The 24,289-nt window shown below is 41.9% G+C and overlaps 1 protein-coding gene across 1 annotated transcript in view; it reads left to right on the top strand.

Moving 5' to 3' along the window:
* Positions 1 to 24,289, top strand: part of LOC122817693 (long-chain-fatty-acid--CoA ligase ACSBG2-like) — a 394,569-nt gene that overhangs the window by 117,310 nt on the left and 252,970 nt on the right. Inside the window, exons 5-6 of the mRNA XM_044090763.1 lie at positions 7,165 to 7,253; positions 18,599 to 18,719. Of these exons, the coding sequence (XP_043946698.1) occupies positions 7,165 to 7,253; positions 18,599 to 18,719 (210 nt within the window). The remainder of the gene's footprint in view (positions 1 to 7,164; positions 7,254 to 18,598; positions 18,720 to 24,289) is intronic.

Consider the following 24,289-nt stretch of genomic DNA (forward strand, 5'->3'; position numbering starts at 1 on the left):
CCTTATGACTAGCCAATTAAAATTTTGTATCCCAGCTCAAAATGTCTGTAGTTGCATTCATTTGCTTGCCCATTATTCCTGACAAGAGTACCCACTAGTGTAATTCTTACTCTGCTAACTCTTCACACTCCAACATATGCTTCCACGTACCTCTTTCCCTATTACACCTACCTATCTGTTATCTTTCTCTTGGGCTTGTGGTCTTTGCAGACATCTTCCCATATATGTGGGAGGGATGCAGAGCAGTTTCCTCATGTTAGTCAGCAGAGGCCTTTTTAGAATGTCACCAAAAATAGGAGCCAAAAGTATGGACATTCTGTGAAATTCTGGACAGTTGAGAGGTATGGCCCCTATCTGCCCAAGAAGCTCAGTAGGCAGGATCTCAGAACTCTAGGGCATGGTTGAAAATAATCATTCGCCTCTGAACACAGGTTTAGCATTGTAGCCCAAAGTAATTGAGGACCTACGTGATGCACTTGCTACTATGGAAAGTGTCCTCCAGGTAGAATGTTAAACCTATGTAGCATTTTCCAAGACTGAGCAGGTACTTTCCTACATGTCTACCATTTGTGTTTTTTTCCTATTGCTGTTAAGAATATCCTCCTTGATGGCCTCTTATGTTCCCACAGAGTTGTATACATGTACTTGTTCTTAAATGGTCTTCTGCTGAAAATGAAGTTTTCCACAGGACTGTTCACAGTTCCTTTATTTGCTTTAAAAGGAAGGAATGACTGTTTAAAAACCTCTCCACTTGAAGACTCCCTTGCATTTTTTGTAGACAAACTTGCATTGAGTTTACTCCCTACTACCACCAACCTGTGCAAGTATACTGACAGTCTAGTAGTAATACTTTGCCCTTACACTTATTGCAGGTGCATTTCATAGACTCTCAAGGAAGCTTGGTAACTGTTCCATATCTACATTGTTTAACACAGAACCCAAGGAAGAGAACCCATCAAATGAGGCATTCTTGCCTCCAGTCAGAATTCAACCGATTAGAAGTTCCTTCATTTAGGGATGCCTTTTGTTCCCAAAATGTACTCTAATGGAGCATATTGAATATATCTGCACCTAATTTCCACTGAGCCTGGTGGTGCTTTTGCCATATCTTCACTTAGAGTCATTTCTTTTTAGGTTCTTTTGATACCTTAAATGTCTGGTCACCAAATTACCAGTAAAGGCTTGCACTACAGTTGCTGTTACTGTTTTGGGGAGGAGATTGATATTAAGCATTTCTAAGTGCCAGTGGCTCAATTCTACCGCCTACTGACATTTAAGGGGAAAGCTGCTCATCTTTTCCTGAAGAGGATGCGAGTTGAGCTTGTGGAAAATGGGGGGGGGGGGTTACAGATCCCCTTGTATAGGCTGGAAGATTGAATATCTGCTGCAAGGATAAAGTGAGGATTAGTCAGTCTTTCCCTTTCCAAAACTGCCACAAATCTCAAAGTGCAAAGCTTGTCCTCTACTAGTGAGAAGCTTGAGACCACATTGGTACCCCTCAAGATGGAGGGGACTAGGAGGTGTAACTGAATCCTATTGAGCAGTGCATTAGAAGTTGCTTTTACTGTCTAGCCCCAGTTGATGTGCTGGAGCGAAAGGTATTTCATTCTGGTCTCAGATTAGTATGAGTCGCCTAGGCTTTTATTGGGGGGGGGGGGACTAGGCAAAGGTCTTCTCTCTTATGACACTTCAGTCCCCAGGATCAAACCTCCCAGATGAGAACATGTAGTTGGTTACTGATGTTTGCTGTATTGGAGTTTGAATTGTGGTTCTAGTATTACTGCTTTTGGGGGCGGGGGGGGTTTATGGTCTGAGGCCAGTGCTAGGCCAGATGCATTCTCCACTTTGCACTAGCTCTTCCCCACTGAAAATCTGGCACACATTTGGGTGCTTGCCTTGTTGCAAGACCTATTCAAAATCCTGCCTTGGGGGTGGGATGGGAAGCATGGGACTCTATCCCTGTTGTGCTTGTAAGAAGAGTCGAAAGTCAGAGGCCAGTATCTGAGACATTCTGGTGAATCCTACTTCATCTTTCCTTCCAGAAGGACCCTTTTTGGACCTTAAGGCTGAGGGCCTATTTTGGGTTGCCCTACCTATTTTTGCAGAAATGCCTGGGTATGTCCCACGGTAGGAGGTTGAGCAACCCGGTCAGTTCCCCCACCATGAATGTAGGCTTCCAGACTGGAGACATCAAATTCTTAGTAGTCCTAAAGAAAGGTCTATGCCTTGTGTGTTTTATTCTGGCTTAGCGGAACTCCAGATTAGGCATTCTTGAATAAGTGTGGTTTGATCTCTTCAGTCCAGTATATTTGAGAGATTAGCATTTTGCTATTGTGCCATATTAGAGTCCCAGAGGTTCAGATGGTTGTGTTAAGCATCTGTTTCTCTGCTGTGATGGTGGTTTGGGGCCTTCAGCTGTTAATGTCAGTCTCATTCCAGTCTAACTTGGGTAGTAAATTTCAAAACACACATTGAATAAAAGGATATTGTGACCTTCATATTCTAAAACTGTTTATGAAGCATATCAGCTTTCATTGTGGTGATACCATAGCAAAGGCTGCAGTTTTAGTAATTTACTTTCACATGATGAAATGGCTAAGGGTTTAGAATAGATGTTGTAGAGATGCATTTGTTTTTTTTTTGGGGGGGGGGGGGGATGCGCAGGGTCTCTTTCCTTAAGAGGAAATAGTGACAGCCTGTGGAGTGTTTAACCCTGTCTACTTTTAGTCTTGGTCAACTCTGCAAGGGGAAGAAAAACAACTTGAAAAATGAGATTGGTCTTCTCTTGCTGGTGAAGTTCTCAAAGACCTGTTTTGCTTTGTCACAGCAGTCTTGACTTTTGTCTTGTCTAAGACCATATATGGCTTGGTGGATCTTCAGAAAGGTTCAGCAACTTGGGTAGTTCTCAACCTTGCCCTAGAGTTCCGAGATCTTGCCTACTGAGCTTGGACAGGTGGGGCCATACCTCTTGGAACTGTCCAGAATTTCACAATGTCCATATTTTTGGCCTTTTCCTCTCAATTTATAGTTTTCTGGCACATCACTGGGATCTAAGAACTCAAGTCTGTAATCTGATTTGAGTATCAGACTTCAGATCCTTCAAAAAATGTATGTTTAAACAAAGTATTAGTCACGTTTTTAAGAGCAATTTTTAACCTGTCTCTAATTTTTGGTATTTGTACCCCCCATTTTGTCAAGCTTTGTCCAGATTTCTTGCACTGAGGTTTGAGAGGTATACGAGTCTGCTGCTGAAAGGCCATAGGGGCTGGTCCATATTAGGAAAGGGGCGACTTCACTTCCAGCCAGTCTTTAATGCTTATGAGGCTTATGAATGGCTTTTACTCCAGTTGGTCATCACTAGGATGCTCTTGTGGCCACAATCTTGGAAAGGTGGTTTTCCATTTAACTGAGATGATTCACAATTTCAGGTATACTATTAATGAAATTTGGCTTGCACACATTTTTGTAATATAAATCCGGAAGAGCTCTTTGGTGTTTTAGAACATGTATCCTCAAACCTTGTTCTCCATTAAGCTATATTAAAGCCTGTAGTGGTAAACAGTGTACCCACACATTAATTGGTTCAGCTATTTATCTATACTTTGTAGATGCAAGAAATATATTTGGGTGTATATAAAGATTATGGTAGAAAAGGGTATTTTGAAAGCAACTAAAAAAATGCAGAAATTGAGAAACGAAGCTCTTCATGGATAGTATGATCCTGAATATTTAATTTTATCTAGCCTTCTATATAGGTCAGGTGTATTTTTATTGACCCGAGTAGAAGTTGCAGATTAATTGTTGGATGAATTTGAGACGGGCTAAGCTTCCACCTCTAATAGAGCAAGGGTTATGGCTGACTTTTGAAGGGGCATTTCAGAGCTATGCATTCTGGCAGCCATGCACAACTGGAGCAAAAGGTTAAAGTATAAAATGATATTGGGGGGGGGGGGGTTGGGGGGTCTTGAGTAGGATTTGGATTGAGTTCCTTTAGGAACTTTTGTTGCTCCTTGTATTGGAAGGTATTGTAATAACCAAGCCACCATGGAAACAAGATTTTTAACAATTTGTGTGCAAGTAGTGGAATACAGAATGGGCTAGAACTAACTGGAGGAAATTGGCAAAGGAGCCAAGGTATTGAGAGCAAGTTGCTCTGGAGGGAATGTAAAAGTGGGGTGAAGCTAAGCAGAAGTTTGGATTGGAGGTTAGACAGCCTCCCGTGTATGGGGTTTAGTTGAGGCAGAGAGGAATAGGGGAGTGCCAAGTGAACTACCTCTGCTAGTAGTTTGGAGTGGAAACCCCTGTTGAAGGGGTATATACTAGTGTATACGATTTCACATTAATGAGCATTAATCGGTGAAGATGCAGGTTACTTTCCATTCTCTTCCCAAAGGAACAAATATGTAAGGCATGCACACTATGCTGCAAGTGGTTACAGATGTGTTTTCATACCCAAAATAGGGTTGAGCATTTATCTGAGTAAAAATCTTCAATATGATAGGGAAGAGAGTGGTAATTGGGGAACATGCTTTTTGGGAATGAGAAATTGGTAGACTTTAATACCCTACAGAATGTGACAAATGTTGGGGGGGACTGTTATAACTTGGGTAGTAATTCTTTTGAGCCGGGATATTGGATTTGAATTGTGGACATGGTAAGAATTTACTAACGTCAGTGTTGCTGAAAAAAACACTGCTAGTAAATTTAAGGTTTCTACCAGATGTAGTTGAAGCTTTGCATATTGTAAGAGAAAGTGAGGGTGGGACCATTTATAAAGTTCTCGGCAGATTTCCCCAAAATAGAATTTGGAATCTGTTTACCAGGGTAGAGCACTGATCCGTACTAACAAATGCTCTGCATGGGGAAATGGAAAACCATTTCACTAACAAAAAAAAAAATGTAACCACTAGAGTAGTTGACTGCGTTTTGGAAAACTATTGTGTACATATTGCAGTGAAGAAGCACAGTGCCGTGTACAGCATATAAAATAGTTTGTAAAGAGGGTCAGTGTTCAGTAAATTTTGAGAAGCCTTGGAAAGTTGGGTAATGTATCTTGTGTTCAAGCAAGAACATTTGTCAAGTGCTGTGTTGCATTTTGAAATTGGAATAGGTTCCCCTTAATGTCTGTGGGGAGAGCTTGCCAAACCAGTGTATGCCTGAGAGGAGAGCATCTGTCGTGTCTGGAGTTTGGTCTAGAGAGTTGGTGTACCTTGAGTACTGGCTTGGATTGTACGAGGAGTGTTTCGTGAAGCCTAGATGCAAGGTGAGGAAGTTTGTGGAGTTGGGATCCTAAAAGTAGGTTTGATCTGTGCAATGTGATCATAAAACAAATGGACAGATACTGTTAAGTCTGGCATGTGGCAGTGTCTTTCTTGGAGGCAGAAGCAAAAATTGGGAGCCCATATTAAACTTTTTAATAACTTTGCCAGTGGCTGGCTGGGATACAAAAGGAGATCTTTTTCCCTTTGAAGAGGGCGATTTGACTTTCCATTATCCATGTAGAAGTGGATGGTGGCTGATCAAGTTAGTCTTTGGTATTTGAAGGTGGAGGCTTTCTGGAATGGTTGTGTAGTTCAGATAGTTAAATTCTCCTGAATTAATATGCACATGTATGATTAGAAATGAATGTGTTTTCTATTCCTGGATGAAACTGTGGTGCGTTTTTGTTTTTAAAGCATAAGTTGAAATAGTTGTACTAATCTGAGTATCGCCTTCATAAGCCTGTAGCTGGATATTCTGTTGGTCATTCCTGCCTTAAGGACTTGGAAAGCATTGCATTAGTTACCTGGTTGAGGGTATGATGTAGTTTCCCATCTCGGACCAGGGCTAGATTTCTTGGCTAGCTAGCCATGATCTTTGGTATCCTTGGGTGTGCAAATGACCCCATGATGTTGCAGAGGTATTGCATGCTTTGACTTTTTTTCCTTTGGGGTCTGATCTATGTTGCTTGACTTTCAGTAGGTTCCCCTTTTATGCAGAGTTGACCATTCCGTAGGATCTAAAAAGTTAGGCCCTTGTGTATAGAGATCAATCTTTGGCATTTCAGAATGATTGGACCAAACCCCATCCATCCGTCACAGGTGTTTGAGTTGCCCTTGGATGTCTGTTCTCCTTCCTGTTCTTTGCCAATTAGGAATGCAGGTTAGTGAGCCCTTCACACATCAGGTGTCTGCCATCTGAAGTGTCCTGTGAATCTGGTGCAACAGGTCAGGAAGTTGGTCCTTTCGTACTCTGACAAGGACTCTTGACAAGATCCTCCCTTCCCCAGTGTTCCATGTGGATTGCTTACTGCGTTCTCATTCATGAGTGACTGCTGGTAAATGCTATTGGACCTTTCTCCTAGAGGAATGGCAGCCTCCAGTGATTGCTCCATGAATTTCCATTTCAGGGGCCCTTGCAATACTGGCACTTTGCCTTCTGTATAAATATTCAATAAACATGGCCTTTATCTCGACTCCAGGAGTTGGGCTCTTGGTGCATTCAGGTTTCAGTTCTCTGAAACTGGTCCTTTATTGTCCTCTGGTCTTTTTGGATTGAATCCCAAATGGTCTGAAGGCCAGTCAAGGCACAGTCTGGCTCAGGAATTTCTTCCCTTCATTTTTCTGGGCGATTGAACCCTCCATCTAGCTTTGCCTCTAAAGTCAGACAAGCATATCATTGTATATTGCACTTTGGTAGTGTATGCATTAAATATTCCTTGATTAATGTTTTCCTACTTGGCATTCTGGTAGGCTTTGGGGTAAATGTTCATGGATAAGGCATGTGATAACATGGCATGCATCCTGCAAAGTTGAATTCTGATGGGTTCTTCACTGGGATCTAGTCCACCAATTAAGGAAAGGTCTGTTGATATGTCCACTAACACTATTTTAAAACACTTCATGTAAGTATTTGCTTTGGTTTCTTTAGAATTGCTGTATATGTAAGCATAGTACTATATTGTAAATATTTCCTGCATATCCGGAGGACTTTGTGCTGAACACTTGTACCCTGTCTTAAAACAGGGTAGCCATGCATAGACCAGTGGTGTATGGTTATTTCAGTCTAAAAATTTCATTTTATTAGAGTAAATTTGAATTTTCTGTAGTCTTTTGCTGCTTTATGTAAACCTGCATCCAGTTGTCTTTTATAGGCCTTCCTCACAAACCTTTGCTTGGTTTACAGCTTGGACTTGAACGGTACCATGGTGTTGGAATCCTTGGCTTTAACTCACAGGAGTGGTTCATTGCTGATGTAGCTGCCATCTTAGCAGGGTAAGAATCTAGATTTTTGCTGGCTACTTTTTTATTCAGTTAACAATTTTGTAGTGGTGAACATGATTAAATTCTGTTAAGTTTCTGTATGTCAGTAAAGTTTTTGCTAAAAATCAGGGTGGTAAGAATGGTAAACCAAATGTCTGTTTTTGGCAAACTGCCAGATTGGTTTTTTTTTTTATGTATTTTTAAATGGTCTCATTTTTAATCTTGTACAAGAAAGTATTTTTTTTACTTTCTGTGCAAGTTTATTCTCTAGTTTTTCATTGTCTGAGCCTGCAAAGTGTGTCTTGCATTAGTGGTATGACCTCCGATGTAATGTTTCCAAGTGTTTGATTCTTGCTGTGTTAAACGGTAGATTTGCAGTAATTCCAATGAACATACACATGACTAAGTTTCAGTCCTACGTCTGATTCGTTACATGCTTTAATATGATTGGCAAAACTGTGTTCCATGGTGTAGGATCTGTGTTTAAGTTGTATAATCTGCGTCTCAAAAGGATTAAGTACTGTGAAAACTGTTTTAGTGAGTGGTAACTGCATAAAGCTGTATCAGTTTTTTTTCCAGTCATTAACCCTGTATGTTCATGCTCATCTTGTCTCAATACCCTGCCCCTCTGGTATGCAATGTCTGTTTCGCTATGATGAAGTAATTGACGTCTTTTAAAGCCTGTTGCAATATGGTCTATGGATATTGTAGAATCCTAGAAGTCAGAAAAGGTAAAACTCTCATCTACATTTAGCCTACATTTCCTTTTACTTGCCCTCCCCACTTTATACAATGACTTCACATCCTTCTTCCTCTACTGCTGCAAGTGCCTCTCAACTTCTGCTAGAGCTGTCTTTTTATGGAGACGGTCTATAGCTGTTAACTGTTCTCTGCCTTATTCATGTAGATTCTGTTCTGATAGTCTCCAAGCTTCACTGTTACCATTTCAGAAGTGGTGGATATGAAGGAATTCTTCTTCCAAACTTGGGAAGCCCATTCATAACACCTTTTTCCAGGCGAGCAACTCTCCTTCACACACCTGGAGCATGCATCCCAATCTAGGCCCAAGTACTAAACTTTTTTTTTTTCTCAAAACAATCTCTACTCGTTCATAGCCAAAGATATTCAGCTATCCATATTCATATTAGAACACCAGTTTTGGCAGGTAAGCACTTGAATAGTTTCATGCATTTGTTTACTTGCCAGCATTTTGTAGAGTTTATAAACCTGACTTCCTTATTCTCGTGTGATGTTTTTTAGCCAAAACTGGAAACACCACTGTTATCAACCCTGTTTAAACTCAAACCCAATTCCCATACATTCCAATTGGAGAAGTTCTTTCTTTGAATTCTAATTTTAACAATATTTTGCACTGACCTACAGTGCAACTTTCCAGTGAAGTACACAGTAATTGTACTGTGTATAATAAGATTGAAAAAGCTGAAATCAGATGGATTACTATATTGCAAGCACATCAATTTCCAGGTTTAAATGGGTATGTGCCTTTAAAACCCCTTCTGAAAAATCATTATCTGAAGTGCCTAGTGTGGGGCATAACTCTTACCTTTTTGATTTTATTTTAGTGTCCTTGGTATATATTTTTACTTTGTCTAGAATTTTGTTTAGCAGACTTTTATTGCCTCTCAGGCTAGCTTGTTTCAGTTGTGCCCACTGTTTCTTGACTTTGCAGATGTTCATGTGATTCGAGCTCAACTTCTTTTTGAGCATCTGGGAACCTATTGTGCTTTTATGTAGCTCTGTAGATAGTGTCCTCAACTTATTGGCTTCATATAAAATGTGGGGTATAAACATACCTTTCAACTGTTCAGATTTTTGCCTCATTTTTGGTCTGTTCCTCCTAAATCTCAGTTTTTTTGGCAAACTGAATGGAAATCAGAAAATGAGACATTAGTTTCAAACTTCATACCCTTCAGAAAATTCACGCTAATGGAAAACCTATTGCATCTATCTAGGTTTACAATAGCAATATTTAAAAACTTGTCCATATTTTTTGGCCTTTGTCCTCCTGATTTATTTATGGCTTAGTCCATATTTGAGGTTGAGAGGTATGTGTAAAAGTAACCTCAATCCTGTTTGTAGCATATGTATATCCATTTACCTTTATGGATTTGGGCCAGGTGTGAGCAAGCTCTTGGTCAAATGTCCTAGAACTCTGGTCATATCACAATCTGATGTGTTGGACATTGTGAACTTGCACTTTTCTTAAGAGGTTTGACTTGGGGTGCCAAGTGGTGGTGTAGACTTGGGCAATTGCCTCTTGAGTGGTGGCCCCACCACTGGAGGAACTGGGGATGGGGTGTGAAGGAGCATAGTTTGCTTGCCTTTTCCAGGGGGATGGGTTTGCCCCTTCAGTCTCCTGTAAGATTGAAGGAGCACCCTTTAACCGCTTATTGCACGCCTGTTGGTGCTTTGCCAGGTGTACTTAGTATTTTAGTGACTAAGGTTTGCACACAAGGTATGTCCTTGTGTAGGCCAGATGTGCACCCACAGGATGAGTGGTGGTCTAAGTTCCTGGAGGACAACACCTTTTATGAGAGGGTGCCCTTTGTGGTAGTAATTTGTATGCTTTTCCCTGATGCTTTGCCAGGGAGAAAAACATTCTAACCACGTCTGGCTACCTAGAAATGACCCCTCTTGGATAGCTTTTGCTTAATGATAACAAATTGACTGAGAATGGGTCCGGCAGTCAGCAAGCAGCAGGGGCAAAGGTCCCCCCACCCCAAAAAAAAAATAAATTTCAGGTCAGTTTAGTGTCCTGAAATTTTGTTGGGGATGGTTCTGGAATTGCTGCTTTTCCTTGCTGTATGTAAATAATGTGCAGCACCATTGGAATGCCAGATTTGTCCAGTGGTCATGACTTCAGCCAGGATTAAGGAACAGTTTTGGAGTAGCTTCTGGACCTTTTTTGATGTTCGTGTTTCACTTTTGCAGTCGTAACAAATGGGTTATCCTGCTCCTGGTAGCCCTCAGTCTGCCAGAATAACAAAGGTAAGTAAAAATGACATTGGTTGCAAAGGGTGTCAAGTACAAAAGGAAGCAGCCAACGTCCCTTCCTTCCTTGCCACGGAGCCCGAAGCAGAAGCTTTTCATGCACGAGTGCCAGTCGGCAGTTTACCTTTGTTGGTTTCCGACTACAAGAGTTGGTCTACTACAGCTAAGTACCCTGTTGGGAATCCTCTTTTCTTGCCTTAACGAATGTCAAAGTTAATTGCCTTACCTGTGGAAAGCAGATTCTCCACAGAGATTTTCATTCCTATTGCATTATTTGTTTAGACCTTGACCATGACGTTCCCAAGTGTGTTCTCTGTGTCTCCTTTAATCCGCGTACTACCAGTCTGGTTAAGATTTTGGCTAGGCATTGGAGTTTGGCTTAAGTTCATTGGTTTGGCATCCGCCGGTCTTGGCTTTGGATGTTCCGAAGAAACACAAGGATAAGGACCCTCAGGCCTCGTAAAGCTAAGTCCTTGGATGAGGTTAAGTTGGTAGTCAGGCGGTAGCCAGTGAGACACCTTTGCAGTCCACTGATGTACAACCGCAGGCCTTGATTTGAGTCAGAGTCCCTTGGGCCTTCAGCCTCCATTTTGCCTTCTGACCTGTCGCCTCTTCTGCTGGAGCCAGAGCCGCTAAGCTGACTCCGGTGTCAGAGGCCTCTGTTTTGCGTTTTGTCAGCAAACTTCTTCCTTCAACCTCTGCTACAACTTCGGCAGTTGCCAGGCCTCCCAAATCCTACAGGCTTGCAGGTATATCTTCCATTCGTAAACCTGTGGAAAAGGCAGGCTCCAGCTTCTCGTTCCCTTCAATCCCAAATAGTTAAAATGGCTAATGATTTGTTGACTCTTATGGGTTCTCCTACTCTCCCTTCTAAAAGGAGTAGGGATGTTTCCCCTGAGGCTTTGTCCTGCTCAGGTTCAGATTCTTCCAGCATTTCTGCTGATGAGGAATTTTCTCAGGCTTTCTCCTTTTTTGAGGATGCAGAGGAGTCCATCCCTTCGGCCTCTCCTCGAGAGGATTTCTCTCTTGGTGATGCTTTAAATACCCTCAGAGAACATTTTTAATGGGAAAGTCAGGATTATCCCCAATCCAAGAAATTGATTAGGGAGCTTCTGGATTTACCTCCGCATGGGCCTCTTGCTGTTACCCCTGAGTTGGAAGTTTATTTTTCTGGAAAATTCCTTTTCTCCAAATTCGGTTCTTCCTGCTCGCAGGAAACCTGACTGGTACTACAGAGTCCCTGATTCTCACCGGTTTCTTTTCAGGAATCAGTTTGGCTGATCCAGAGGTTATTTCTCAGGACCCCAAAGGAATTGCCAGGAATCCTGTTCCCTCTGACAGAGTCTAGGAACCTAGATAGGTGGGGCAAGAAGGTTTATAACTCTGCCACCCTAGCTGTTAGGGCTACCAATTATCTCCTATGCTGAAGTACCAGCAGCACACCTTGGAGGCTATTAAGTCTAGGATAGAAAGTGTACCTCTTTTTTTTTTTTTTTTTTTTTTTTTTTGGCAGAGTAAAGACGTGCAGGATTTACTGAATTCAGCCAGTCGGGTCAATGAGCATTATTTGCATTGTGGTTTTGACATCCTTGAGGCCTCCAGCAGGGCTATGGCTACAGGATCTGTTAGAAGGCACGCTTGGCTCAGAACAGCTTCTTCCAGAAGCTGTCAAGGCTAAGCTTTTGGATGTACCTTTGCATAAAGACTGTCTTTTTGGCAGCAAAGCAGAGGAGGTACTGAAAGAGGATAAGGCCAAGTCCATGCAAACTGTTAAGGATTTTCTGCAAGTTCAACCCCCTCACTTTAGCAGGAATTACCATTCCAAGAATTGGACCTTTCCTGATACCAGCAGACAGAACCATTCCAGGACTAGAGGTTACAAATCGGAGGGGCTGCCTCTCAAAGGTCTAGGTGTTGGCAGGCATCCACTTCAAAAAGGGGAAGCTCCAAGCCTGCATCTCAATCCAAACACTCTCAATGACTTTTACAACTTCTGCCTGTTCTTGCTTGCTGGGAGAGTCATTTAGGGGGAGGGTTGGCCCTTTTTGCAGATGTCTGGGCCACGATCACAGATGACAAATTGGGTGCTTAGAATGTTGTCCCTAGGGACAACATTCTTTCTTTCTGTACCTTTCCAGCTCCCGAGGGATTCCTGGACGTTGTTCCAAACCAAAGGGCAGAAGTAGAAAAACAAATTGTCTCATCTGGGAGCAATAGAATCTGACCCTGCTCAGCAGGTAGGCCAGGGCTTTTATTCCAAGCTTTTCCTAGTTCCAAAAAAAGGCACCTGGCATCCTATTCTGGATCTTTCTATTTTTCATAGGTTACTAGGCTATCGGCCCTAGGGCCTATACAAGCCTAGCCATAATTCCCTGGCTATTTCTTCCCACACTATTTACTTCCTGGACCCTTGTCTAGCAGGGTGATTGATGTGATCCCCAGGGTGAGTTTCCTTTCTACCATCCAATCGTCAGGGTTCCTTTTGAAGAGGGCCAAAGTGGCACTCTGCTTGACATGTATATGGGCAGTCTATTCCAGAGTCTGGGGAGTCTGTGGGTCAGGAACCTATCCCTCCAGCATGTTTTGTTTTTTGTGATGACAAGGTTTAGATCCCTGGAGCATGTGGCTGAGATTGGGATTTCTGAACTCTCCTAGTAATGCCAAAGTTCAAAATTCTCACTCTACATCAGTTGCTACTACTTCTAGAAAAGGATTCCTGGCTGGTAACCTTGTATCTGCACATTCCTGTCGGGGGAAAGTTGCAGGCAGTACCTTCATTTCAGAGTGGGCGAGCAACATTTCTAATTGTCTGTGCTGCCCTTTGGCTTATCTATTGCTCCCAGAGTCTTCACAAAGTGCATGGCCCCAGTCATTGCTTTTTGCAGACTGAAGAAAATTCAGATTTAACCATACTTGGATGACTGTCTTCAAGCAAGTTCTCAAGAACAGCTATTAAAGGATCTGGAATTCGTAAAGACTCTTCTCTTCCCTGGGTTGCACTCTCAATGTGGAAAAATTTTTTAATAATGGTACCATCCAAGGAGAACATTCCTGCGAGTGAGTCTGAACACAGACATCCAGATATCTCACCCAGGAGAAGCGGACAACTTTTTTTTTTAGTTTACTTCAAGGACTTTGCAAGCCTGTCCCAGCTCCTTGCAAGGAAATGCCTGCAAGCTCTGGGATTCATGGCATCTTGTATTCTCGTGATTCTGTATGCAAGACTGCATATGAGGAAATTGCAATGGTACCTCAAGAACATTTGGTGTCAACACTGAGGACCTGGGTATGACTCCTCTGCATCCTCTCTGCAGACAGTTTCTATGGTGGGCAACAGCCTGTCTACAAAACAAAGGAATGCCTTTTCGGACACCTCTTGCCACTCAAGTTCTGACTACAGACGCACTGGACTATGCCTGGGGAACACACCTGGATGGCAGATGCATAAATCTGAGTTGATTGTAGTTCAGCAGGCTCTACTGGCTTTCAAGCATCTTTCTCCAGGGACCCTGCTTGCCAGGACAGATGACACTGAGGTCATATTGTACATCAACAAGCAGGGAGGGACTCTTACCCCCTGTGCAGGCAAAGCATGAAACTTTGGTCCATGGCAGCATCCCTGGACCTGCATCTTCTAGCTCAGTTTCTTCCAGGAAGGCTCAATGTTTTGGCAGACTAGTTTAGCAGGCAAACCCTGGATCCTCGAGTGGCAGCTGAACAGAGCGGTCTTTTACAGCATCATTCAGTGTTGGGGCACTCCTCAGGTGGATCTTCTCCAGACAACCATCTGCTGCCTCTCTTGCACCAGACAGCAGCACAGCAGAGCCTGGAAAGTGGATTCTCTGTCCTTCCCTTGGACGTTGCTATCAGTGTATGCCTTCCCTCTTCCTCCTATTCCCAAAGTATTAGTGAAGATCAGGGACCAACGTCCAAAGACTATTCTCATAGCTCTGGACTGGCCCAAACAGCATTGGTATCTGCTGCTTCAGTCTCTCCCATCTTCCTCTGAAGCCAGATCCTTTGGTTCAGGAAAGGGGAAACATTCTACATTCTCATCTTCAGTCTCTTCATTTGGCAGCATGGCTCATTGTATGACTTCTTCTCTTTCTTCCTCCCTTTCCCAACAGATGGTTGACATGCTGAGGGATGCCCGGAGGCCTAGCACTAGGAAATCCTCTGTGGGCAAATGGGAAAGATTCTCTCAATGGATGCAGGTTAGAGGAGAGTCTGCTTCTCAAACTACTCTTCCTCTGATCCTGGAATACCTGGCTGATTTGCTTCAGGGTGGTCTTTCTTTTTCCTGTATCAAGATCCATACTTCAGCCATGTCTGCTCAATGTTCTCATGAGCAGCCCATTTTCTCTCATCCCCTGATGAAAATGTTTCTCAGAGGTGCTTGCAATCTGAAACCTCCCAGAAGAGCACCTACTCCAGCCTGGGATCTTAATTTTGTTCTGGAGAAACTCGCTCTTCCTCCTTTTGAGCCAGCTGCCTCTACAGATTCCAAGTTTCTCTCTTTGAAGACTGCCTTCCTCTTGGCTAGAACTTCAGCAAGGAGGGTTTTGAAGCTGCAAGCTTTGAAGGCTGTGGAGCCTTTTCTTTTCCATAAAGATAGTCTGAAGACTAATCCCTGCTTTTATGCCTGAGGTGGCTTCCAGCCTGACTCTTAATCAGTCCATACACCTTCCTACCTTCTTTCCTAATCCACTCAATAGAGGTGAAAGGATCCTCTGTTCTCTTGATGTGCACAGACAGCTCAGATTTTACCTGGACAGGGCTTAAGTACCTTTGGAAATTAGCAGTTATTGGTCAGTTTTGCCCCTGGAGCCCAGGGCAAGGCTATTTCTAAGCAGACCATTTCTAAATGCATTGCTCACTGCATTACTTTTTTTCTTTTCATGGCAAAGCTCCATCTCGAGGGTTAGAACCCACTCTACTAGGGCGGCTTCCACTTCTGCAGCCTTTCTAAGGGGTGTCCCTACTAAAGACATTTTGGAGGCTGCCACATGGTATTCTGTTCATACTTTCACAAAGCATTATAATTTGCCTCTGTTTTCCAGGGCAGGGTTTGCCACTGAGGTGTTGCAGGGCATCATCTCCAACCCTTGATGCTGTTGGTTCCTCCCCCTTTTTTTTTTCCTCTGGGCTTTGGTAATCAACCCATTTGTTAGGACTGCAACAGTGAAATGCTAACATAGTATAGCTGTGTGCACCTTACCATAAATGTAGATGTTAGTGTATTCACTGTTTCAGTCCTGGTTTCCCTCCCACCTTTTTGTGGTAGTCTTCCTATTTTTTCATGAGGTACAGGCTTAATTATTTGTCAAACTGGTTTTTGATTTAAGCCTCATTTTCTGGGGGCTCCTGACTGTTATAGCAAGAGACTGAGGAAGTGATGTCTGCTGCCTCATTTTGTATTGGACACCCTGACATCCTTTACAACCGGCAACAGACTTCATTTTTACTTACCTTTGGTATTCTGGCCAACTGAGGGATACCAGGAGCTGGATAGCCCATTTGTTAGGACTGCAACAGTGAATATACCCTTAACGTCTACATTTTATGTGAAGTGTACACAACTGTACTTCCTAGCTTGAATGAGCTTCTGTCTCAAGACAGCTTGGGCTACTGCAGCGGTGATGGGAGTAGTACATCTATGCGAGTTGCACTTTAAATAGCAGATGTTCAAAAGTCCTCCCTGCTTCTGCAGTAGCTGCATCTTCCCTCAATTTATTATTTCTATATATAGTTTGTTTTGGAGTACAAAAGTTGGATGAGTTTTCAGGATAAGTAAGCTTTCTTTGTCTTGGTAGGCGTCTTGAAGTTGTCTGCACTCTGGCTGCCGATTTCCCCTCCCAAGACTTGTGTATTGGCAGCCAGTATGTAGGTTTGGGGGGGGGGAGCCTGAGCTTTGAAGACTGTGGCCATCTTTTGTATCCTAGACAGGATACAACCTAAATAGCTTGGGCTCCTGCAGCAGTGAGAGTGACCTACATTTTTACCTAGTTTAAATTCACACCATTTAATGACATGGGCACAAGGCAACATTGTACACCATTTTTTTCATTATTCAGTCAAGCATTTTATTTAAATACTACTTTTTCTTAAATTTCACTCTTGAACATTGTGGAAACGAAGCATGCTTAATAAATTACATTATTTCCATGTAATTTACTTAGTTCCAAAGATTCTACTCCAGTTCATTTTAAATCTGGCAAAGTACCCTGAAGATTTTTAAGAGATGCTGATAAATCTATATTCAAAAAGCATGTTCTCAGTTACCTCTTTCCTTTTGCATCTCCAGCAGTTCTGTACCTGAGGAAGTCTGATTTGGGTAGATAGAATCCTAAGCCTCCTTGACGTGGGAGCCATACAGATTACATACAGTTAAAGCATAGCACTGGCTTCCTTAACAAAAGATGTCTGAAAGGTGAAGTATTAGTTAACTAATCAGAATGTGAAATTTTGTTTTAAATCTTTAAAAAAAAATCACCCTCTCTGGTTTCTAGGATTTCTCCATCCAATATTTAAGCTGGCAGTTCTCACCAACCTACATTGACAAGGTATTTTTATGTCCAAGCTTTCCAGATTTAAAAACTGGATACATTGTTACTAACATTGGAATGGATTCCTGAATTTTCAGTAATTGCTTGGAGGGAGAGAACTCTACCTCCTGGCTTCTACAGGAAAAAAAATGGAAATCCCTCCACTCCCAACTGTCCTCCGCTCTGCCTGCTAAAACAAAACTGGCACAAGCTTCTTTGCCTCCTCTGTGAACACTTTAGGACCAGTGTCTTCAGTCCTTGGTGACTGACTTTAATTCAGATGCTTTTACATGTGCCAGTACAGTCTGAAGGGTTTATGCAACACTAAAAGCAAACTGATGAATCTTAACCATTTCCTTAGAGGAAGTGAACTTAAGGATGGCCTACACTTCTCCTTCCAAGGCTTCCACATATTGTTTTGTCCCCTCCCATTGCCCCTTTTAAGGTAGTCATTTGCTTTACATTTGTGTAACATTGTTAATTTGATCATATTGAGGTCTCTTAATGCCAGAGGTTTTAAAACTCATTTTGAGGTGCTCCTTTATTTGGAAGATGGTCTGTACTTTGAGACAGCTTAAGTGCTGCTAAGACTGTGTTCTCTACCTGTGTTTTGAACTCTTCATGTCTTCACACGGTTGATATGATTTAGAAAAACTCAAAGCTATATCTACCCATATACCTAGGTCTTTAAAATTTCAGTTCCAGCATGTATTATAATTCGCCTTTCAGTTTGTCTCCTAAATCTCATTGGCTTAGCTTTTCAGTGTATATCAGCATGTTCTCCTGTGCCCAAATGGTCACTGTAGTTGCAGCATGTCTGCAAAAGAACTTGTCTAACACAGCTTACTCATTTAAATCTACACTGTGACTGTAGAACACCTTAGAAAAAGATGCATCTAAAGGATACAATTTAAGCAAGTAGGACAGCCCTGTGGTACACCCTAACTTCTAATTTCACCTGTCCAATTGCTGCTTGATGCTTGCTATGTCCTGTTTGTATGCCATGCAGCTATCCATCTTATCGAGACCTAGTTAAAAAATGTTCATTCATAGTTGTATTGTAGAACCTAATGTTGCAGATGGTAATAGATCTGTATTGAACCTGTGTACTGATGTATGGTCAAGTCTCTGACTGTTTATCCAATATAACAGTCTCCATTTTAAACACATGGGTCTGACTCTGGGTTTGTCCTTTCCCTTAGACACGTTTTAAGTAAATGTCTCTAATCTCGAGGCATCTCCCCGTATTTGTGCGACCTAGTAAATAACTTGTCTAATGGTATAGACAATATATAACCGCAAGTCTTTACCTAGGAACTTGAGTCAAGAAAAGGGAATTAATCCATGTCGCATTGACCCCTACAATGTGCCTTTTTATATGAAAAAGGGTTCTGGAGGAACAGACTGCCTCTGGGGGTAGCTAATGTAAGTTGGCATGGCTCTCAGACGACAGCATAGCCGCCCCTTTCCTGACAAAGTAATCTTCCAAAGATTACCAACAATTTTGATAACATCCATGGCGTCTATCAGAAGCATCCTCTCCTAGTAAATCTGATCTCGTACTAACTGTTTTGCACAAGGTTTACTACTGCCTTCAGGCTTAATGAGTTTAATGTACTTAAACTGCTAGGAAGTGTTGGGAAACCATGCCTAGACAGCATGTGGGGTTTGTCAGTAATATTGCAGTATAAGTTTTTCCTATAAATTACAAATTTTGTTCAGTCTGTGTAAGAGACCTAAAGTTAAAATTTTAGTTTTGGTTTGAGAGTCATGATATTTCCTTTAAACTTGTGTATATAGGGGCTTTGCTGTTGGAATCTACACTACAAACTCACCTGAAGCTTGTCTGTATTGTGCAGAGAATAGTGACTGCAATATCTTAGTTGTGGAGAACCAAAAGCAACTGAAGAAGATACTGGAGGTGAAGTATATTAACCAATTCAGTGTTTGTGCTGCTCTGTTTTATTTTGCAGTGCGATTTCTTCCTTCCATGTTAACATGACCAGTACTGGTAACTGAAAAAATACCTGTAATGCTAACAGTCTTGTTACTAGGTTGCCTAGATTGAGAGTAAAACAAGATCCTTAGAAAACACTTGGAAAGGTGTAACAGTAGGTTTTTTGAATTTCTTTCCAGCTACAACTGCTTCCTCTAGTCCATGGTCTAATGTTTGTCACATTTTGCTTAGGACAATGAGTGAGAGGGTTATGGTCTGGTCTCAAATCATACCCACGTTGTCAGACATGAATGCCAACAAATTCACCTAGAGAGCAAAGTTCACGGTGAATCTTTGCATCCATGCTGGAGATGCAGTAACTTATCAGAGAGACCCAATCATACACTTTTGTAGTGCATTGAGGTTTGACTGTACTGTCTTTTTTACAAAAACTACCAGTAAAGCAGTTGAGTGCTGTTTAAAGACAGCAAGTGAACATATTTGCAGGGAAAAGTCAGGACTGTTTACTACCCTAATTTAATTTCCAGACTCTCTATAAAGTTGCTGATTTACATGAGGACAGATGTTCAGAGACCATTGAAATGACATCCCTTTCCTAATAACCTGGATAAGCATTTAACAGGTAATCTTTAGATTTCTGGAGCGTAATCACTGTGCTCCATGCACTAACTTTTTTTTGTGCCTTCTTACCAATTCTGCTTTTGTTGAAAGCTTCCCTGAATTTGTTGCATACACAGTCTTGCATAATGTGCTCTAGAAATATATGACCGTATGTAGTAGTGGAGCATGACTTGTAATACCTATAAAAGGTACTGTGCAGTTAAAGTACCCTTGCCTAGTGCTCAGGCTCCAGGAAGAGCCTTTTCCATGTGTAAGTGGCAGAGTACTTAAAAGCACTATATGTATGACTGGTTAAAATGGAGAACTTTTGTTTTGACTAATCTTGGCATTCAAGATTTGCAAGACTGTAAGCTGTTAAGCTGCTGCCTCTAGACAGGGGTTTGACTTGCTCTCCATTTGACTAGTAGGAGTAATTCACGTAACCAGCTGGTGCTTCTGAGCAGTTTTAAGATTATTGATCCATCCTGGTTAGCAAGTAGAAGTTTTGATTGGTTAGGTTGCTGATCTTTTGATACTGTGCTCATATTTGCACTTTTAATCTTAGCTGGTTTTCAGCATTGCAAGTAAGACAAAGTTTGAGGTTGCAGTATTTTGAGCATATTCCCAGTGTTCTGAGGTGCAGTCAGAGTTGTTGCATACAAGTTGCAAGGGGTATATGGGGGGTGTGAACCCCCCTGCAAAATAGTTTATCTTCAAGTTTTGAAATTCAGTACTGTTTCTAACTTGCAGCTGTAGCGACATCCTGATGCTAAGTAAGTATTTAATTTCATCTTTATTGCATTTGTGACTTCTGCTGATGTTGTTGCTAAATGTTAACTGTTATTGGCATAGATAATGACTGAAAAGGGTGTCTGGACTTCTGCCACAGTGGGATATTTATTTAAATTGGTGTGAGCAGTTGTACATGACTTTGAAGCAAATGTCTACTTTTCATGAATAAAAACATCTGTGGTGCAGCATTGTTGTATATGGACTGTATGGTAGGGACTCTGGTGGTCACCAAACATGAAAAAACAAGTGGATGCCCATTGTCTGTAATATTTGATGGAACGGTTTTTAAGCACTATAGAGCTTTTATTAAAGCAGCCTGCCTTATGACTAGAAAAAGGCAGGAGGAGTGCTGCACCATTTTTGTCCTATTTCCTCTTAACTGAAAGACTGAGTTGTAGTATGTAGGTGATTAGGAAGGGTCTTCCATCCCTCATCACAGCTTTACTGTGGCAGCTGTGCTCTCAGTTCTCAGAACTGAAATATGGAAGAGAAGTAGATGAGTGGCAACAATAGGGAAGGGCTATTGCAGCATTACACTCATTATAAACATCCATTCCTTTGTGCAGTTTGGACACCTGTAAAGCGAGCAACTTCCAAACCAGTCTGACACCAAGTTTTTGAGATGGTTGCAGGAACAGGAATCTGGAATTCCATATCCTTTATCTGAAGAATGATGCTCAGTCGAGCACACAGATGGACTGGACTAGACTAGATATTACAAAGCCGTTGGCTTATGAAGCCCAGCTAACTTGTCTGAATTCATGACCTAATGACTAACCATAAGGCAGTTCTGGCAACTTTCCAGGTCGCTTTCAGGTTAGCAGATTTGTGTAAGAGTGGAAGTGAGTTGAGCTGGGCAGGACAGTGTGTTGTGGATTAAGCTGGCTTCCTCAGCATCAGTCCTGTGGGTCTTTAAATTTAGAGATCATCTTGGAACATTGTTTTTTGACCACACGTTTTTAATAGGGAGAAGAAATTGCTTGCATTACCTTAATCTATGTACTGTCAAAGTGGCCGCTGAAGCCTGCCTGTTGGCTGTCAGCATTACCCATTCTTTTCCTTTTAATGTACTATTAACCCTGATCAGCATCCCATAATATGGTAATCTGCACTTGGCTGCCACTTTAGCCTTTGCATACTTTTTCTCTTGGCTCACGGTTTTAATGTCACCACTAGTGTTGTAGATTTTGGATTGAACACAGTTTTTACAAGCATATGTGCTGTTTTGATCGGATTCCATTGTGAGAATTACCAGAAATTTAGTACAGTAATCTCTGCAGGCTACTTATAACCAATGAAACAATAGAGACCTTGAACAAGCTACCATTGTAACAAATGGAGTTGCAGGTTATGACCATGAAAGCAGTTACCATGCTCCTGCACTAGGGTTTTACATAATGCAGTCATCTGGTATTGAGACAGCAGGCCTGGTTCAGGCTTGCAGGATCCATCAGGGTGGATGCAACTAATGCCCTGTAATATGGGTCCTCTCTGGCCCAAACAAAAGGTTGCATCAGAGCAGGAAAGTGTGTGTGTGTGTGTGTGTGTGTGTGTGTGTGTGTGTGTGTGTGTGTGTGTGTGTGTGTGTGTGTGTGTGTGTGTGTGTGTGTGTGTGTGTGGGGGGACTCTGTAAAATTTTTTTTTTTTTTTTTTTTTCCTGCAAAGGATCTCAAACAAAAAAGATAAAGTCCCAACAGAGCAGCATGAGCAGTATAGTGACTGGAATTCCTGTAGGCACGAGGAAGGGGTTGTCTAATAGCATCACCTTGGTTACAGGGGTGGCCTAAAGTGGTACAGACAGCAAGACCTCTCCTTTTGAGGCAGAGGGGTTGCATTTTCCTGAATCTAAAACTGGCTATCCCTCATTTTAGAATAGTTTGGATCAGGGAAATATCCAGAGGCCACCAATTTGCTCTCCAAAAACCTCTCCACTTTACCCCATTTCACACTGTAGTGGTTTCTGGTTGCCGCCCTGTTTACAAAAGAATAATCCAAGATTTTGACTTTACTTGAGGTTCTTGGTACAAAGCCCTCGGGCCTATACTAAATCTTAGTTGCCAAAATTAATAATCAGTGTGTTCATATGGTTGTGGAACCCAGCCTTCCATAATTACAAGAGGGAGAATAGATGTGGTGTTTGGATCTCCAGGGTACCTATCTGCTCAAAATTAGCAAAGGTGTCCAGGTGTTTCCTCCATGTCTGTGGAAGCAGGTAATTACTAATATAGAATCATGCCCTTAAGTCTTGGAGTACCCCAGGATGTTAGTCCATGGTAACAGTAGCAACTCGTCTAAGGCTACTTGGAATCCAGGTCTGTCTTTAGTCAGATGACAGGTGTTTAACTGTCAGTTCAAGGGAATCTGCCATCAAAGCAAGGAATTGCACATCTTTAGGAATCTGTGTACCAAAGTCAGATCTCGAGCTAGTGCCAGCATTGCTACCTGGACACTGGGTTAATTGTAAGGCTCCCAGTGGACAGCATAGCCCTAGTATGTGAAGTAGTCCAGCTTCTACACTAACACTGGCTGTCTTGGTCTTGCAGACTGGATGCGCTGATAGCAACTTTATATATTCCCCTTGTAACTAATCATGAGTCTTGCAGTGGACATTACAGCTGTAAGATTTTCCGGAAAATCTGAATTTCTACATAGTCTACAGTAGTTGCTTTCTGTGCAGAACCTGTTGGGATGTTTATTTCTACTTTCACTTCCAAATGCATCTGCTTTGTGGTGGTGAGACATCTGGGAAAGACTATCCAGCAAACATGGGTACAATGAGAGGAAAATTTGCACCTCAGCAGCATGGAAATGAGGATGGTCCTGCTGTAGCCATGCCCTCCAATGAAGGAGTAGAATGTTACTTAAGCCAGGGAAAATGGGTCTTACACCCCTTCCCCTTGGTCAATGAATGAGTAGAATATTCAGTTATGAACTACACCACAACCTAACTGTGGTTGCGGCAGTGAAGGAATTTCATGAAGAATTGGCTTCTGTATTTGGTTCTGGTACAGAAACCTGCACAGCCCACACTCCTGAATTAACTGCTCAGTGTGTACAGACAGTACTGAATTAACTGCTCTGTGTACAGACTGTATGTACATAGGCTGTGTATTGACTAAATCTGTTTTTCTTTCACATCATTCCATTGTGTGATTTCATGCAGCTTCCTCATTAATTATGCAGGTGACAGGGAGGATAACTTTCTTGAAAATTGGCCCTTAGGTGCATGAAGTACTACTTTCTAGCCATCCTGTCTAACATGTCTCAGTAATACGTTGGTCTTGCGTTCTCTGGGAGATGCTGCATTTAGAATTTTTTCAATGTGCATAAGCTTCCTTGGATTATAATGTGGTTGCAGGTCATTCTGTTTATAGGTGCCTGCACAATTAGAGCATACGAAAATTTAGCCATGTGAAGTTTGGTTGGATTCCAGAATAAGTTTTCCATACACTAAATCTAATTTTTCTATTTCTGTAACACATCTCCACATCAGTCTGCGCAAAGGTCAACAAGTACTGAATAATTTCCCAAAAATTGCAAGAGAATGTAATTTTTTTTTGTTTTTTGGTTCAGTACTGTATGAGCCTTGTTGGTGTCTGGCTGTAGCTTAGTCTTGTCAATGTGCCATATCAGAACTGATACCAGTTTGGTAATTGGCTTTGAGTTGTGGATCCTACCTACTCAATTGTCCAACTTGATTAGTGATGTCTGTGGCATCCCAGACTGGAATGACATCAGTATTTTTTTTTCTAGCCCCTTAGTTGACTACCCATCATTGAAACACCCCCTGGTGCTGCTGGAACCCAAAAATAGCCTTTATCTTTACCTGCCTGAAAAGTACACTAAATGTGAGGTCTGAAATAGCTTCATACAGTTTGATTTATGAAAATCTTTGGTTTTGTATTTTAGTAGTGAAAAGATTCTGGCACAGAGTATTGCTGTAATCACTTCTACGGTTCCCCTCTTGATCCACTTAAGGTCCTGTTAATGCTGTTTCTGACCTGTGTTAAACTAAAGGCTTAATCCTTGGGCTGTATTTTTAGTGACTCCATATACTGAATCTTTGGCCTTTAAATACAGTGAGTATACTTGTGCACATCACAGTATGCTTGTAGGCAGTATCATAGTGGTGGTTCTTCTGT

This window comes from Protopterus annectens, chromosome 13.part0 (assembly GCF_019279795.1).
Source record: "Protopterus annectens isolate FY-2018-M chromosome 13.part0, PAN1.0, whole genome shotgun sequence".
NCBI lineage: Eukaryota > Metazoa > Chordata > Ceratodontiformes > Protopteridae > Protopterus > Protopterus annectens.